Genomic DNA, 19,255 nt, shown 5'->3' with positions numbered 1-19,255 from the left:
TCTTTAAGACAGTCCATGTGTAGTGGTACAAGCTCTTCCGTAAAAGTCCACGTTAGCCTCACTGCTGGTGAAATACAAGTCCCGCTATAAACACTACGCTCCCATAGTCGATGATGTGAACTAACAGACGCCAACTACTGAGCTAGCAACTAACTGAGCTGACTTCGACTGCGACTGACTCTGGCTGGCTGCGGTGGCCGAGCGGTTCTAGGTGCTACAGTCTGGAACCGCGCGACCGCTACGGTGCTTACCTTGTTAGAGCCATTTTTTGACTGACTCTGTCTGCGACTAGGCTACCTGTCTGTGACTGACAAATGCTACAACTATGTATATTTTTAACTAGATTCCTGTTCTGCTCCTATAACATACATATATGTCTATTGTTTTACTATAAATATAGATGGATCTATGCAGATAATGCTGATAATTGAGAAACACAACAGCTATGTTCTGTAGCTGAGGAGGCATCACCATCTTTTTAAATACTAAGTTTCCTGTTAATCTTACTGTGATAAACATAGCTTGAGTGAGCACATATAGTTCACAGGCTACTGTGAATAATGGTAGATGGGAAAGAATGTTGTTCTGAAGCATTAATGGGCTTCTAATCTTAACATTTTTACCAAAACGTGAAAGTTGTCTTGATACTGTTGTGTTGTTTATAAACGGGTCGCTCCTAGTAGAAAAAAGAGTGTAAAAGATCTTCTGCTACTAAAGTAATGTGGCTGAAAGAAATTGGAACACATCCGTTTCATCAAAACTTTTTGCTACACGAAAAAACATGTTTATGTCTAAAACTGAAACAGCTGTTAATACAAATAGTAATCATAACTGATGTGGTTCTTCGATTTGTTAAGTCCATTAAGGCACTGCTAAATAAAAGAAAACAGGAATTGCATCAAACGCCAGACATAAGACTATTTTGGCACGTACCGTCATTTTAATGTGCCTGATTTATATAAATAACACAACGGAATTAACGAAGTGCTGAAAGCACATGCATACTACTACAAATAAGCAGTGTTAGGTAACGTAATTTCCAAAAATGTTTCCCTATCGAAGCCGCGGGCTGCAAACGATATATATCGAAAGTGCGATTCTAAATCGATCACGTGACTGTGGTGGCGGGCGTTATGATAAACTATTTGTGAGATGCAAGGAAAACCCAAACGATTTATGACGGTAGCGAATGGGATGTCTGGTATTGTAGACGTTTCTTCGGCCGATTGCCTCACGTGGAAGAGTCTAATTCCATGCTTATGCAATGTAGAAAATTTTTTGAATTGTTGTCGGAAATGTGACACTCTACCCATATCACAACCATAAGTGGAAGCATAAGCGGCTAAAGACAATACTAGCTAGGGCATAACTACCTATGGCAAGCGAACATACACCAACAAGTGACAAACGTCGGCAAGCCCCTGCGTATCAGCAACGTTGATTGGATACACCAGCTGCTATCAAACCCGACCAACAGGCCACAGCAGGGAAACCGACGAGCTCGCATACTGACGCACAAACAAATCGCCAACAACACCCTACACTGTGTATCTGATATATGACCTATCGGACACAAAACGATGATGAACCTAACTGTTATAGGTTTGTTGATGTTGACCAAGAGATCAACAAGGCACCCAGCGGCAGCCGCCGAGTAACAGCGCCGCACAACGTCAAAGGTATCGACATACATGATACCCCCTACCCTTGCACGACCTGTAGCAGGCAGCAAGACATCCGCTACTGCTCTTACTACCCGACCTAACTATCACAGGGTTATTTTTTTCCCCTTGGCACCAGCCTGGGGACTGTTTTTCCTCTGCCCTTCAAACCGCTACCCTTCGTTCGACTTTCGACCCAATCTATCCCTGGACGAGCTTGTATTAATGGTTAACTTTAATCAGACATACGCAAACATCGCAGTACTCACATCCTGCGGCACCTCACTTTAGTGAAAACTAACCCTTATGCAGAGCTGGCAGTATACCTTTTCAGTTGGCCATCATGCCGGTTTGGGCATGGAAAAAAAAGCTCTACCCATATTTTTTTATTTATTTATTCATCCATAGAACAATATACATTGCATGGATGTTGTCAAATGTTTGTACAATATTTCTTATAAAATAAACATGTCTCTTTACAGTATATACAGCTCCTATACTTAGTCTTACTTTTCTAATCATGCCAAGTTAAATCTGTTATGGAGTATAATGTTCATGAACATTAGTCTATAGTTATTTTAAATATTCATCTTCAGTGTAATAGCTATTATCTAGTAAATATCTTTTAGCCTTTGACTAAAGGTGTGGGGATCATTTACATCTTTTATTTCTAGTGATAATCTGTTGTACAATTTAATACCATCATACAATACACTATATTGAGTTTTTGATTTGTTTCTTCTGTTTAGATGTAAACAGTGTCTGGATATGGTTCCATGGTCATGAATTGTGCTCTTTGTGGTATACAGATTAACGTTTTTCCTTATATACATTATGTTTTGATAAATATATTCACATGGAACTGTCATAATTTCTAACTTTTTGTAAAACTCTTTACAGTGTGCCCTGTTACTGCTATTTGTTACTATTCGAACAGCTCTTTTCTGTATCTTGAAAATAGTTTGTATGTTTCCAGCACTTACCCCCCAAAACATTATCCCATAACTGAGGACTGAATGCATATACCCAGAGTAGGCTACTTTGACGGATGAAATATTGCACACTGGTGCAAGGATTCGCAGGGTGTAACATGCTGACATTGGCAGAATCTAGCCAGGTTATCGCAAAAAGGGAATGCTTCCCATAATATACAAATCAAACGGACATTCTCATGACGACAACGAGCGAGGTAACAGAGAAATAGTCTCAACTGTCTGTCATATGCTCCAGTTTCTCACGTACGCCGGCCGGAGTGGCCGTTGGGTTCAAGGCGCTACAGTCTGGAAACGAGCGACTGCTACGGTCGCAGGTACGAATCCTGCCTCGGGCATGGATGTGTGTGATGTCCTTAGGTTAGTTAGGTGTAATTAGTTCTAAGTTCTAGGCGACTGATGACCTCAGAAGATAAGTCGCATAGTGCTCAGAGCCATTTGAACTATTTTCTCACGTACAAGACTGAAAAGACAAATCGAAATCTGAATATAAATTCGGAATCGGCGTCATCTCACTGTTTTCTCCTTCCTCATTCTCTTGAACAGTTCAGACAAAAACTCGACATCGCTGTCTGCAGCTGCAACTGTCACTATTCATGCCATCTTGAAAACTTATTCCCCGGATAAGCTCGCTAACCAGCCAAAAATAGCCAGTTAAGTTATCTCGAGTTTATTCTCCGGTTAGGCGTTATTCTGGTTTCGTATAACGCGTTTTTCGCGCTGTTCCGGGAACAGACCTTAACCGACTGCTAACGGGAGATTGTCTAACCGGCCCGTGGTTTGATAAACTATTTAGGTGATTTTGGCCAGATCTAAGGGGGATATCAAATGCGATAGGGGGAAATTGTGCGTCAGAGTTGGCGAAACTGCATTGAACACTTGACAATTGCAGTCCGTACTGTATATAGACGCTACTCACGCTAGCGCATGTGAGATGTTTGAAATTACAAAATGAAAACACTCCTCAAGTTTTCAACGTTTACTTACAAATGTTTGAATCGGTCAGCTTGTGATAAATTGTGTAACTTCTATACAGCATCCAGATATTTCGCTAGTCACTACAATACTCTCAGAGAACCGTGCTTGAGTAGAATCTGTTATAGGTTACCGGTTCTTCATAAACAAATATGCACGACTGCTGCAGTAAACGTGAAGCTTTTTGCAGAAGGAGAGAATGCTTACGCTCATACGGTTTTTGAGAGACTTCCAGTGTATTCACAAACTCTAGCTCCTGCCGTAATTGAGGTAAAGCATGTATCTGAAGAAAATTTCCAAGAAATCGTTAAAACAGATTGGAGCGACGGTAAAGTGGATGACGTATACGCCGCTTTTGAAACTGTATCTCACTATGTAGCTAGTCATCCACATGAGATTTCAGACGAGCTATTCAGTAACCTATGTGCAGCTGTCGCGGACAAGAGTGAAAAAATGTCTGATGAAAATCTCTTTGGTATGCTTCGGTGTTTACGTTTGTGGCCGATGGCAAAGTCAGTAGAAACACCAAACTTTGCTAAAATCTGGCGTTCTGTTGATAAGGAATGTGTAAAAAGAATTAAAACTTGGGATTTGAACACGGTACTTTACGTCTGTGATCACTGGTACAAACTATATTTGGTACGAAAGTCAGATTTTATGTGGTTTGCAAATTTTAAATTGGGTAAAAAGCCAACACGTTTGTTGCCTTATCAACTAATACAGTGCATGTTTTATACAAATGTTTACCGTAGGTGGCATCCAGAATGCATCAAGTACGAATTCGAATATAGTGTTGAGAAGTGCTTCGATGAACTGTCCCTTGACGAGATTGGTGTTTTTGCAATGGGCTTTTTCAAATCGCAAACAAAAATTCGCAGCCATGTCTTGATATCAGAAATACTGGCACGTACAACAAACGAACTCGATAATGTTCATGACATTACACTCGCAGCTATTTTGAAGATAATTAGATACTCCTTAACACCACATCACGCCGACATCCTATACTATTGTCTAGAGAAATTAAAGGATCAGGTGCCCCGTCTTTCACTGTTAAGTCTCGTCCATGTAGCATTAGCAGGTACAAACGTGCAGCTGTTTCACAAGGATCTGATGCGCACTATTTCTCAGCGGTTTTGTGATGAGGTGAAGACGGCTAGGTTGAAAGACTTGGAGCGTTTCGCCCTAGCCCTCACGCAATACGATTACGATCCGCAGACAACTCCGTGTATTTATAAGATAATAGCTGAAGAACTCCACAGTCCAAGCCGACGACGAGAAATTGAGCTGTATCCAAAATGTCTCGCATGTTGCTTGTACTATCTATCGCTGAGAGATACCTATCACTTGGATCTGATTGACAGTGTTCTACAACATGAGTTCATAAAAAATACTTATGGTATGTATACACAGTTTTTTATGTGGTGGTTAAGAACTAGAAAGAGAATCATAACTACAAAAGAGATTTTTGCACTGAAATGTAGTTTCAGACTTGCACAGCACTTAAAATCCACATGTTCAAGTAATAATATATCACCTGTAAGAAAATTCAAAAAAGATTTCATTCTCAGAACTGTGTCGATAGTGAAGTGCTTTTGAGAAATGTTTACAGGACTGTGTGTATGTAAATCATAACTTCCTATTACACAACAGTCTTCCTACACTTCATTCTTCCTCTTTTTCTCTCAGGAGTGAAGTTGTAACATTTGAGCATTGATTTATATATCAACAGTGCTTGTTTCACTATAAACATATTTTTTATCCATTCTTTATGCTTTTTGTTGATAATGTGATGATTATCAGTTTGTTACAGTAACAAATTGAAACAAATTAGTATAGGCCTACCGTATGGTTAACTTTTGACGTACTGCAGTTGTATGTAAAATAAACAGTTATGTGCCATGTATTGATACTTGTGAATTGTGCGTGCGTGTGTGTGTGTGTGTGTGTGTGTGTGTGTGTGTGTGTGTGTGACACACAGAGATATAATATGTTAGTATGAAATCAGTCAAAATATGCAGTACATAACACTTTCTTCAAAATTACTGATATATCTTTTCCAAAGACTTGTCATCATTTACTGGTGCCAAACCCAGCACTTCCCACGGGAAAGCACGTAGTTGTGTAAAATTTGGTGAGATTTTTCCTCATATTCCTTCACGTCTGCAAAATAGTCCCAATTCTTCCTGGATCTTCCAACTTCAGTTAAAGAAACAAGTACATAATCCCCTGGCTTATCTTCCCAACCTTGTATAAAAACAAGTCTGCCATGCCTTATCTTTCCAGTCTCCCACCACCTACCAAAGCCCCACCGCCCACCCACAGCGGAGCATTCCCCTCGTAAATCAGTACCACCCAGGACTGGAGCAACTGCATTGCATTCTCCACCAGGATTTCTACTACCTCTCGTTGTGCACTGAGATGAGAAATGTCCTGCCCACTATCATTCCCACAATGGTATTCTGCCGTCCACCGAACCTACATGTATACCTGTCCATCCCTATGCAACCCCTGCCCCCAGCCCCTCACCTCATGGCTCATATCCCTCTAATAGACCTTGATGCAAGAACTGTTCCATACCTCCTCCTCCCACCACCACTACCACCACCACCACCACCACCACCTACTCCAGTCTAGTCACAAACATCACCTGTCCCATCAAAGGAAGGACTACCTGTGAAACCAGTCATGTGATCTACAAGCTAAGCTACAACCACTGTGCTGCATTCTATGTGGGCATGACAACCAACAAGCTGTCTGTCCTCATGAATGGCCACTGACAAACTGTGGCCAAGAAACAAGTGGAGCACCCGGTTGCTAAGCACGCTGCCAAACATGACATTCTTCATTTCAGTGACTGCTTCACAGCCTGTGCCATTTGGATCCTTCCCACCAACACCAGCTTTTCTGAATTACACATGTGAGAACTTTCCCTGCAATATATCCTACATTCTCGTAACCCTCATGGCCTCAACCATTGTTTGTCATTGTCCTCACCCATCCAGTGTCCCTTTCCCATTCCAGCACTATACAGCCCTCATTCCACCACTGCACCTAGTCTTTTTATGTCTCTCCTTTTCCTACCTCCACACCTCTTCCCACTTCCCGCCTACCATCCATTTAATCTCCCGACTGCACATAGCTGCCCTACGCTTTCTCCACATTATCCCTGCGCGCTCCCCAGCAGCACTTCACTGTCCACCACCCCTACCGTACTATCGCTTCCCGTCCCCACCCCAGCCTCCACCTTACTCCCATCCAGTCGCCACTTCCATCATGCACTGCTGCTACTGCTCGCAGTGTGGCTACAGTTGCGTGAGACAGCAGTCGTGTGTGTGTGTGTGTGTGTGTGTGTGTGTGTGTGTGTGTGTGTGTGTTTTGTTTTTGTTTTTGTTTTTGACAAAGGCCTTACAGGCCGAAAGCTATCTGTGACTCAGCATCTCCGCTATATGGTGAGTGGCAACTTTCTTTTGCGTAATGTTATTACTAGAAGTGTTATATGTTCCTTTGCAACCAACTTTGGTAGTGTATTAAATGTGCCAGGGACTGGGAATTCTGGAACTGCTGGGTCACCTGCTTCATGTCTCTTCTGTATGAACAAACCAAGCATGCAAGATTCTTGAGTAGATCACATACTGCCTTTACCTGCATGTTGAGTCAATTTGGAGCCTTACTAGGGAAGAGAGGGCATTGTGGTTGGTGGCAAGAACTCTTAACAGTTTGAATTCGTTCATTCATTCTGTTCTGTAAATCCCATCGAGAAGGAGAACTTTCTGGGCTGTGGAATGAGTTGAGGTATACATATACAATAGAGAAACATATTACAGAAACTCAATCTGTTTACAATACTAACAGAACAGTATCATTATATTGTTTAACATGATTCATTCTTGTTGTTTGTTGTTGTGGTCTTCAGTCCTGAGACTGGTTTGATGCAGCTCTCCATGCTACTCTATCCTGTGCAAGCTTCTTCATCTCCCAGTACCTACTGCAGCCTACATCCTTCTTAATCTTCTTAGTGTTTTCATCTCTTGGTCTCCCACTACGGTTTTTACCCTCCACGCTGCCCTCCAATACTAAATTGGTGATCCCTCGATGTCTCAGAACATGTCCTACCAACCGAACCCTTCTTCTAGTCAAGTTGTGCCACAAGCTCCCCTTCTCCCCAATTCTGTTCCATACCTCCTCATTAGTTATGTGATCTACCCATCTAATCTTCAGCATTCTTCTGTAGCACCACATTTCGAAAGCTTCTATTCTCTTCTTTTCTAAACTATTTATCATCCATGTTTCACTTCCATACATGGCTACACTCCATACAAATACTTTCAGAAATGACTTCCTGGCATTTAAATCTATACTCGATGTTAACAAATTTTTCTTCTTCAGAAACGCTTTCCTTCCCATTGCCAGTCTACATTTTATATCCTCTCTACTTCGAGCATCATCAGTTATTTTGCTCCCCAAATAGCAAAACTCCTTTACTACTTTAAGTGTCTCATTTCCTAATCTAATTCCCTCAGCATCACCCGACTTAATTTGACTACATTCCATTATCCTCGTTTTACTTTTGTTGATGTTCATCTTATACCCTCTTTTCAAGACACTGTCCGTTCCGTTCAACTGCTCTTTCAAGTCCTTTGCTGTCTCTGACAGAATTACAATGTCATCGGCGAACCTCAAAGTTTTTATTTCTTCTCCATGGATTTTAATACCTACTCTGAACTTTCTTTTGTTTCCTTTATTGCTTGCTCAATATACAGATTGAATAACATCAGGGAGAGGCTACAACCCTGTCTCACTCCCTTCCCAACCACTGCTTCCCTTTCATACCCCTCGACTCTTATAACTGCCATCTGGTTTCTGTACAAATTGTAAATAGCCTTTCGCTCCCTGTATTTTACCCCTGCCACCTTCAGAATTTGAAAGAGAGTATTCCAATCAACATTGTCAAAAGCTTTCTCTAAGCCTACAAATGCTAGAAATGTAGGTTTGCCTTTCCTTATTCTTTCTTCTAAGATAAGTCGTAGGGTCAGTATTCCCTCACGTGTTCCAACATTTCTACGGAATCCAAATTGATCTTCCCCGAGGTTGGCTTGTATCAGTTTTTCCATTCGTCTGTAAAGAATTCATGTTAGTATTTTGCAGCTGTGACTTATTGAACTGATAGTTCGGTAATTTTCACATCTGTCAACACCTGCTTTCTTTGGGATTGAAATTATTATTCATTCTTACATATGCTAAATGTAATTGAGTAAATGATAGGGAAAAAAGCTGCTACTGTGAAAAAAAAACTGCTGCTTCTTCAATTACACCATATAGCTGCTGTTTACATGTTGGTAGCATAATATTACTTGATTACAACGGTATCATTCAAAAGAAAATGTTCCCTAAATCTGTGAATACTGAGTGTTGTTTACATAGGCCCGCAGGCAAGATTTCAATAAAATCTACTACTTGCCATGTAGCTATAATAACTGTTCAGTCTCTAAACCTAGATATTTAAATAATTTGTAGAAACTATGGGTGATAAGGTAGGTTTTTAATTTTCCTTTGATCTAGGAACTTCATGGCAGATTGAAATTGTGTGCCAAAACGAGTCTCGAACCCGGAGCCTTTGCTTTTCCCAAGTGAGTGCTCTACCAACTGAGCTAACAGAGCACGACTCTTTACCCATCCTTACAGCTCTACTTCTGACAGTACCTCATCTTCTACCTTCTAGGCTGTGAGCCCGGGTCATATGCCAAGCTGGGATAGCTCAGTTGGTAAAGTACTTGTTCATGAAAGCAAAGGTCCCGAGTTTAAGTCCCACTCTGGCAGACAGTTTAAATCTGCCATTAAGTTTTGTATCAGTACTCACACTGCTCAAAATTTCATTCCATTGCTTTGTTTGGTATTCCCAAATTCTTGCTATGTTAAATGGGAGTTTGTTGAATATTTTTCCAGCAGAATGCACAAGTCCAGACTGAAGCCTAAACAAGGAGATGAATTTGACATGAAAATTATTTTGTGTCTTTTATTGCCACTGTGTAAATCATGTTTCAGCTGGAAAGGACTTTTATTATTAGGAACAAAAACCATTGAGTAACTATATGCATTGGGATGTGAGTGTAAGAATTCCAAAATCCTTAAAAAGGCAAGATGTGGCAATTGTCTCCTCTGCAAAATGTTCTTTTTTCTGCTCACATCTACAGAGTAAACTCATTATTTACTATAGGTGCGAGGCCCCGGAAGATAATTCCATAAGACAACAAGGAGTGGAAACATCCAAAATAAGCCAACACTCTGGTCTTAAAGTCAGCACGATGAAAGATGAATCTAAAAATGTAACACTGTGTTAACTGAGCTTCATGGTTAGTTTAATGGTGTGTTGATTCATCACTGCAGATGCCTCTCAGCATGCTGTTGGTGCACAAATATGCAGATGGGTCTGAACGACCCGTTGCTTATACTTCTAAGACTTTCACTCTCGCTCAGCAGTGGTATTCTCAGATTGAAGAGGCAGCTTTAGCAATTGTATTCATCTTCAAAAAATTTCAAATCATTTTCCATGTTTCCAAATCCATTTAACCTTGGATCACAACCTGCTGGTTGCCCTTTTTAGCCCTTCAGCTTCTGTGTCGGACCAGGTAGCACATCATTAGTGGTGGGCTGTCTTCCTCCCCATTAACATTACCAGATCCATTACCGGCCAATGGCGGAGCACACCAAGGCCAATACCTTATTTCACCTTCTGATCGAGCCAGACCCGGAGTTTGATCAGGACAAATTGCTTTGTTTCTATTCAGATACTGAAAACCAGAATGCAGTCTGTGGTTTTCCCATCACTAGTGCTACAATAGCATCAGCCATCACCACAGATCCTGTACTTAGTCGGGTCCTCTCTTTTGTACACCACGGCTGGCTGGAAAAACCCCTGGACCTTGCCTCTGATCCCTTGCATAATTGAGTAATTACTTTTCCCTCCAACACCGCTTTTCTGTCTGATGGGGTTCTTTTGCTAGCTACAGGGGACTCTGCTCCCCAGGTTGCGATTCCCGTTTCCTTTAGGGTGCCCCCGGCTAAAGGCAGTCCCTTGGCGGTCGTCGGAAGTTGCTGAAGCAATTAAGGAGCTCTATAGAGGCACCCTTCTCAGGAGCACCTCATAGCTTTTACATGGCTCCATGCCCGCGTTCACCAACTTATCAAACAATTGGGAGAGATACGTCTCGACCATTGGGTGCCATATGTCACCCTTCCAAGTCTGGGCAAGGATCAAACGAGTTTTCAGGTACCCGACACCAACAGATGTTCCCAGTGTTAACATAAATGGCGTGTTATCTACCAACACAATCACAATCGCCGAGCACTATGCTCGAGCCTCTGCATCAGAGAATTACCCACAAGCCTTTTACACTCTCAAACAGTGGCTGGAAGGGAAAATACTCTTGTTCACTACACATCACAGTGAATCCTATAACACCCCATTTACAGAGTGGGAGTTCCTCAGTGCCCTTGCACATTGCCCTGACACTGCTCCTTGGCCAGATCGGATCCACAGTCATATGATTAAACGTCTCTCATAAGACTACAAGTGACATCTCCTCGTCGTCTTCAACCGGATGTGGTGTGATGGCATCTTTTCATCACAATGGCAGTAGAGCACCATCATTCTGGTGCTCAAACCCGGTAAAAACCCGCTTGATGTGGATAGCTATCAGCCTCACCATATTTCTTTGTAAGGTGCTGGAACGCATGGTGTGTCAGCAGTTGGGTTGGGTCCTGGAGTCACGTGGCCTACTGGCTCCATGTCAGGGCAGCTTCCGCCAGGGTCTCTCTACCACTGATAATCTTGTGTCCCTCAAGTCGCCAACACCTGGTTGCCGTCTTTTTTGATTTACGAAAACTGTACGACACGACCTGGTGACATCATATCCTTGCCACATTATATGAGTGGGGTCTCCAAGGCTCGCTCCCGATTTGTATCCAAAATTTTCTGACACTTCATACTTTCAGTGTCCAAGTTGGTGCCTCTCATAGTTTCCCCCATATCCAGGAGAATGCAGTCCTGCAGAGCTCTGTATTGACTCTCTCTCTATTTTTAGTGGCCATTAATGGTCTAGCAGCAGCTATTGGGCCATCCATCTCACCTTCTCTGTATGTAGACACCTTCTGCATTTCGTACTGCTCCGCTGGCACGGGTGTTGCTGAGCAGCACCTGCACGGTGCCATCCACATGGTGCAGCCATGGGCTCCAGCCCACAGCTTCACTGTAGTGGAGACATACCGATTCTTAGGACTGCTCTTCAATGCCCAATTGACATGGCTTCCACACCTTCGTTCTTAAGCAGAAGTGCTGGCAGCACCTCAGTGCCCTCCGCTGCCTGAGCAACACCAACTGGGGTGCAGAATGCTCTACGCTGCCGCAGCTTTACAGAGCCCTTGTTCAATCCCGCCTTGGTTATGGGAGTCTGGTTTATGGTCAGCGGCACCCTCAGCATTGTATTTACTCCACCCAGTGCACCACTGTGGCGTTCACCTAGCCACAGGAGCTTGGTGACCAGCATCTTGGTGGAGGCCAGAGTCCCTCCATTGCTGGTTAGGTGTGCACAACTGCTGGCCAGTTACGTTGCACACATTCATAGTTCTCGCACATCCGAATTACCATCTCCTTTTCCCACCCACGTTGGTTCATCTCCCGCATCGGCGGCCCAGGTCAGGACTTCCAATTGCAGTTCATGTCCGATCCCTTCTTTCCGAACTGGAGTCCTTGCCTTTAGCCCCTCTACTTGAGGTCCATTCATGTACACCTCCATGTCATACACCTAGGTCATGGCTTCGCCTGGACCTTTCAAGTGCCCTAAGAATTCAGTTAACCCCGCAGCCCGCCGCTGCCACTTCCTCTCGATTCTTTACGTGTACTGAGGCCATGAAGTGGTTTACATCAGCTGCTTGATGGCTTATGATCACATCAGCTTCGCGTATGTCTGTGGAGAAAATATTGAACGGCATTCCTTGCCTGATGGCTGCAGTGGCTATCTCTCATGCTCTTGAGCAGATCCGTTCGTACCCTGGGGAGTCGTTACTTCTGTGTACTGACTCCTTGAGCAGCCTACAAGCTATCGACCATTGCTACCCCGTCATCCTTTAGTAGTGACCATCCAGGAGTCCATCTATGCTCTGGAACGGTCCAGTCGTTCAGTGGTGTTTGTCTGGACCCCAGGTCACGTCAGAATCCCAGGCAATGAACTAGCCGACAGGCTTGCCAGGCAGACTACGTGGAAACCGCTTATGGACATTGGCTTCTCTGCAACTCTCCTGCGTTCAGTACTACACCACAAGGTTTTGCAGCTTTGGGAGGCAGGATAGTATAACCTCAGTATGCACAACAAACTGTTTGCCATTAAGGAAACTACAAATGTGTAGAAGACTTCCAAGTGGGCCTCTCGCGGTGGCTCTGTGGTTCTCTGTCGGCTCTGCATTGGCCACGCTTGGGTGACGCATGGCTACCCCCTGCACCATGATGTCCCACCTCAGTGTCGGTGCGGTGCCTGGCTGACAGTGGCCCATATCTTGGTGAGCTGTCCTTTGGCTGCTCTGCAATGTACTCTTCAGTTACCAGACTCTTTGCCATTAATTTTAGCTGACAACACCTCATTTGCTAATTTAGTTTTATGTTTTATAAGTGACGGTGGGTTTTATCATTCTATATAAGTTTTCACGCATGTCCTTTGTCCCTTTGTGTTCCCCACTCTAATGCTTTTAGGCTGGGTGTTTTAATGTGTTGCAGAGTGGCTGGCTTTTCCTTTTTATTCTCGTGCTCGGCCAGCCACGGTCATCTGCTCTCTTGTTTTTATCGCTTCTACCTGTTTCTTGCTTCTCAGTGTGGTTTTATTTTCCTGTTTTGTCCATAGTAGTGTTGGTTGTCCTTCTGTCTACCGTTACCGGGACCAGCGCCTGCACGTCATCTTCACTCCTGACGAGTGGATGTCCCGTCACTGAACAGCTGTGGACACCCATGCGGAGCCTGTTCCAGAGGACACTCCACCTTGGACACCCATGCGGAGCCTGTTCCAGAGGACACTCCACCTTTGATTCTTCCATTCTCCTTTTATCATGCTGTACGTCTCCTTTCTTTTCCTCTTTCCCCTGTGTAATTATTTTTCCAGGAACAAGGGACTGATGACCTCGCAGTTTGGTCCCTTCCCTCCCTCCTTTAAACCAACCAACCAACCTCCTTCACCTGCTGCATCTGATGCTGCTTCCATCAGCATCAGCAGCTCCACGACAGTTCTGACTGGATACACCTGTCTGGACTCATTGTTTCGGCCACCAGCCAAACTGGGTTCCTGCTGTCATCTATTGTTGCCGGGACTAGCGCCTGTGTGTCATCCTCACTCCTGATGAGTGGACGTCCCGTCACTGAACAACTGCGGACACCCATGTGGGGCCTGTTCCAGAGGACCCTCCACCTCCCCAGCCCCTGCCGCCACCAATGCCTATTCCTGTGTCGCAAATGTTCCAATTCATGCTGCACAAGGTGATGCTGCTTGACAGATAGTTGTCTGGGGTTCCTGCCTCCGCTCCCATTCTTCAATTGCTGTCACTGGTGCAGCCACAATTGCCTCTGTTGCTGGGTCCTGTGTGGCTGTCGTCCCCAACACGCCCCCTGATACCTCCAGTGCTGACTTGTTAACCACTACGAGAATGCCACTCTGGAGATGCCATCTGCAGTCCTGCCTTACAAGCCTCATGAGAGGGGGAAAGGCACGCCAAACAACTCCCCTACCACTTCCACCCCTGCTCACCATTGCTTGCCCGCCAAATGCTGCAGCAGCCACCATCATCGAACAATGAAATGGACATCAGTGCTGTCATTAGTGTTCTCCATGATTTGTAATCTCAGTGCCTTGTGAGATCAGTGTTTTTTCTTCTTCTTCTTCTTCTTCTTCTCCTTCTCCTTCTCCTTCTCCTCCCCTTCCCCCTCCCCCTCCCCCACGGTACCAGTGCTAGTGTTTTTTTGAATATGTTTGTATGTGATTTTACTACCCCCTAGAATGGACGAGTGATGTACCTTCCCTCATGACTGCGCGATTTCAGAGAGCATGCATCAGTACAGTTTACGGGCCCACTTTAGAGGCCACCTGTTGGCCCTCTGGCACATACTGGTGAGCCACCAAAGAAACAGCATTATTTAAGCAACAGCAAACGAGTGCTTGACCTATTCTTTATTCTGCATTACTGTTGTCCAGACAGTGTGTTCAGTGCTGTGCACAACCTGTGTCTTATGTGTTGTTCTATAAAGTACTATCTTCCATAAATCGTGTTTGTTCTTGCTGTAACACTAACGTTTCTCAGAAAGGGTAGATTAAGTACAGTGGGTGGTGGAGTGTTTATTGCTGTCAAAAATAGTTTACCTTGTAGCAAAATTAAAGTTGATGAATCCTGTGTGTAAGTAAGGGTATAGGTTATACTTGACAACCAGAATAAATCAATAATTGGTTCCTTTTACCAGCCACCTGACTTAGACGATACAGCTGCTGAAGAGTTCAAAGAAAACTTGAATCACTTTTCAAGTAGGTACCCAACACATACAATTATAGTTGGCAAAAATACTTGTTTAAAGTTGATGGTAGCCACTAAATCTTGTTTGTAATTGTACTGAATGCTTTTTCTGAAACATTTTTAGACAATCAGTTCAGGAGCCCATTCAAAGTGTAAATGGTTGCGGAATCATACTTGACCTCTAAGCAGCAAGTAATCTTGAGCAAATAGGGAGCATCATGATGGATACACAGATTAGTGACCACAAGGACATTGTAGCAAGACTAAATACTATAACATACAAATCTACCAAAAATAGGAACAAACTATACCTATTAAAAAAGAAAAGAAAAACTTGCTTGACATCTTTCTAAGAGATGGTTTCCACTCCTTCCAAGCCGATTACATAATTGTACACCAAATGTGGTTTAAATTCAAAGAAATATGCTATAGATGGCAATTGAGAGATCTATACCAAATAATAATTTATGGTAGTGGTCTTCCATGGTACACAAAACAGATCAGAATACTGTTGCAGAAGCAACCAACAAAAAAATAAATAAATAAATAAAATAAAAAAGCATGCCAAATTTAAATGAACACAAAATCTCCAAGATTGGTGATCTTTTACAGAAGCTCAAAATTTAGCATGGACTTCAATGTGTGATGCTTATAAAAGTTTCCACAACAAAACTTCGTCTTGAAACAGAAAATCCAAGAGAGATTCTGGTTGTATATAAAGTACGCCAGTGGCAAGACACAATTAGTACCTTCACTGCAAAGTAGCAATGACAATGTTACTGATGACAGTGCCACTAAAGCAGAGTTATTAAACATGATTTTCCAAAATTTGTTCCCCCCTGCGGGTCCGGGATTTAGAATAGGCCCGAAGCACTCCTGCCTGTCGTGCAAGGCTACTAAAAGGAGTTTCACATGTTTCAGCCTTTATGTGATGGTCCCCTGTAGGGTTTGACCTCCATTCTTCAAAATTTTCCCGAAGAGCGAGCCAATTGGGGAAGGGCGCCTTATGAGGTGAATTGTGTCCATCATGCATTGAGATCCTTAGCCCACTTTTTCGTCGTCGCATTGAGTCCTGCTCATTCTCCATCTCTTGGGCAAGGACACCTTCCTGGGTGTGTTTTCCACCATGCACTATGCAGTGTCAGTTTCTGCGTCAATGATGACCATTGACTTCTTTGCACCTGATATCCAGCACGATAGCCAGCCCGATGTGGTGGGGCCGCCATGTACCCTGTTGGTTGTAGCTCCTTGGCCACACAGGGATTGCTCTGCTGATGCCTGCGCCATTAACTCCCCACGTATGCCAAGGGGTAGATGCCCATCCCCCTGGGACATCAGGACTCCCAGCAATGGTCATCCTACCAGGTGGCCTTTACTGTGGCTGGATGGTGCCTGTGGGGAGGGCCCCTGGTCGTAGTAGGTGGCACCAGGGCGAATGACACACGATGAAGCGTAGTACATCATCTCTTGCTAGTGGTGAAACACCAGCAGTCTCTATGCAATCATGAGCTCAATTCGACACACAGAAGTATGGCCCCAAATTGTTCCCCTCCCTGGCCACACCATGAGAGGAACATCAGGCTAAGGATGGCAGTGGATCTTATTCGCCACAGTACCTTGTATGTTCGAGAGCTGATGGGGAATCTTTCATGATGATGAAGCCTCAGTTTTTTTTTAGCATTTAGAGGACAAGTTCGGGGAGGTGGAGGGCTTGTCCAAAATGAGATCTGGGTCAGTCTTGATCAAAACAGCATCCTCTGCCCAGTCACGGGAGTTACTCACTTGTGACAAGCTGGGGGTGTTTCTGTTACCATCACACCCCATAAGGGCTTAAATATGGTTCAGGGTATCATATTTCACAGAGACTTTCTTCTGCAGTCTGATGACGAGCTGCACGCCAGTTTAGAGCAGGAAGTTTACATTTCATACGGCTTGTCCACCAGGGTCCTTCATCTTGGCCTTTGAGGGTGATACATTGCCCGAGAAAGCCAAGGTGATGGTCTACCGGTATGATGTAATGCCCTATATCCCTCCCCCGATGCAGTGCTTTAAGTGCTGGAAGTTCAGCCATATGTCTTTCCACTGTACTTCCAGCGTCACAAACTGAGATTGTGGATGCCCATCACATCCCAATACTCCATGTGCCGCACCTCCCATCTGTGTCAACTGCGGAGAGCACCATTCGCCTTGCTCGCCTGACTACAGGATTCTCCAGAAAGAAAGGAAAATCGTGGAGTACAAGACCCTGGACAGACTGACTACACTGGGGCTAAGAGAAAATTTGAATGCCTGCATCCTGTCCATATGACATCATCTTATGCCGCCGCTACAACAGTTCTGGCACCATCAACTCCACCAACCCAGGTCACCTCTCATAGGCGGAGGACTACACCTGCCCCCTTGATGGTGGGGGCATTTCCCTCCCTGTTGCTCCTGCACCACCTGCTTTGGGAGCAACACCCACCAACCATCGGGGATGTCCATCCCCACGTCTAAGCCAGAGAAGCATAAGTCTTCTTCGGCTTCGCTCACTAGGATGGGGTCCCTTGGGTCACTCCCTTCCCAGGTTTCTTATAGTGGGAAGGACGACACCTGCCCTTGGCTGAAGAGCCCAAAAGCAGCTGGTTGTAGGGCTTCACACTCATCCTCAGTCCCAGAGACTGAGCCAGTGAAATCCTCCCAGCCTGGGAAAGCCAAGGAGCAGTGAGAGAAATCCAAAAAGAAAACCCCTAAGACCAATGAAATTATGGTGGCACCCACACCACCACAACCTACAAGCTCTGTGGCTGAGGATGGGGTGGAGATTTTGGTGTCCGCTGAGGACCTAGATCTCGCAAGACCCTCAGACACAATGGATGTAGACTGCTCAGGCAGTAAATCGGTGGCAGCAGGTGACTCTGAGGCATAAACTGCCTCATTGAATGTTCCATGCCTTCCCAGTCTCACGAAATCATCTTCCAGTGGAATTGTGGCAGTTTTTTCCACCGCCTGGCTGAGCTACGGCAACTGTTAAGCTTTACACCTGCTATCTGCATTGCCCTCCAGGAAACTTGGTTCCCAGAAATGTGGACCCCTGCCCGCCGTGGCTATAAGGGATATTACAGGAACCGTATCGACTATAATCGAGTGTCAGATGGAGTTTGCGTTTATGTCCTAAACTCGGTTTGTAGTGAACATATGCCCCTTCAAACCCCTCTTGAAGCTTTGGCTGTCAGAATAAGGATGACGCAGGAAATAACTGTCTGCAATGGATATCTTCCTCCAGATGGTGCAGTACCCCTGAATGTATTAGCTGCCTTGATTGATCAACTTCCTAAACTTTTCCTATTTGGGAGATTTTAATGCCCATAACCCCTTGTGGGGTGGTACCATGCTTACTGGCCGAGACAGAGATGTCAAAACTTTACTGTCACAATTAGACCTCTGCCTCTTAAATACTGGGGCCGCCACACATTTCAATGTGCAACATGGTAGTTACTCGGCCATTGATTTATCAATTTGCAGCCCAGGACTTCTCATCTATCCACTGGAGAGCACATGACGACCTGTGTGGTAGTGACCAATTCCCCACCTTCCTGTCACTGCCCCAGCATCAGGTGCGTGGATGCCTGCCACGATGGGCTTTGAACAAGGGGGACTGGGGAGCTTTCACCTCTGCTGTCACCGCTGATTCCCCCCCCCCACCCCCCCCCCACCCCCACCCCCCCCACACGGTAACTTCAATCTGATGGTTGAGCAGGTGAATAGCACAGTATTTTCTGCGGCAGAAAATGCGATCGAGGCATAAGGCAGTCCCTTGGTGGTTGCAGGAAGTCATTGAAGCAATTAAGGAGCGTCGGCGAGCTCTACAGTGGCATAAGTGGCGCCCTTCCCTGGAGCACCTCATAGCCTTTAAACGGTTCCGTGCCCATGTTCGCTACCTTATCAAACAACGGAAGAAGGACTGTTGGGATAGATACGTTTCCACCATTGGGTGTCACACGTCACCTTCCCCAGTCTGGGCAAAGATCAAACGTCTTTTCAGGTACCAGGCCCCAACAGCTGTCCCCAGTGTTACCATAAATGGCGAGCTATGTACCAACA

General features: G+C 44.6%; 1 protein-coding gene across 1 annotated transcript in view; it reads left to right on the top strand.

The window, feature by feature from the left end:
- Nucleotides 1–3,543: 3,543 nt before the first annotated feature.
- The window catches only part of LOC126475255 (FAST kinase domain-containing protein 5, mitochondrial), a 51,408-nt gene continuing 35,696 nt past the window's right edge, over nt 3,544–19,255 (top strand). Inside the window, exon 1 of the mRNA XM_050102968.1 lies at nt 3,544–5,027. Coding sequence (XP_049958925.1) covers nt 3,605–5,027 — 1,423 coding nt within the window. The 5' untranslated portion in view covers nt 3,544–3,604. The remainder of the gene's footprint in view (nt 5,028–19,255) is intronic.

This window comes from Schistocerca serialis, chromosome 4 (assembly GCF_023864345.2).
Source record: "Schistocerca serialis cubense isolate TAMUIC-IGC-003099 chromosome 4, iqSchSeri2.2, whole genome shotgun sequence".
NCBI classification, from domain to species: Eukaryota; Metazoa; Arthropoda; class Insecta; order Orthoptera; family Acrididae; genus Schistocerca; species Schistocerca serialis.
This window is presented reverse-complemented; position numbering and strand designations above follow the sequence as displayed.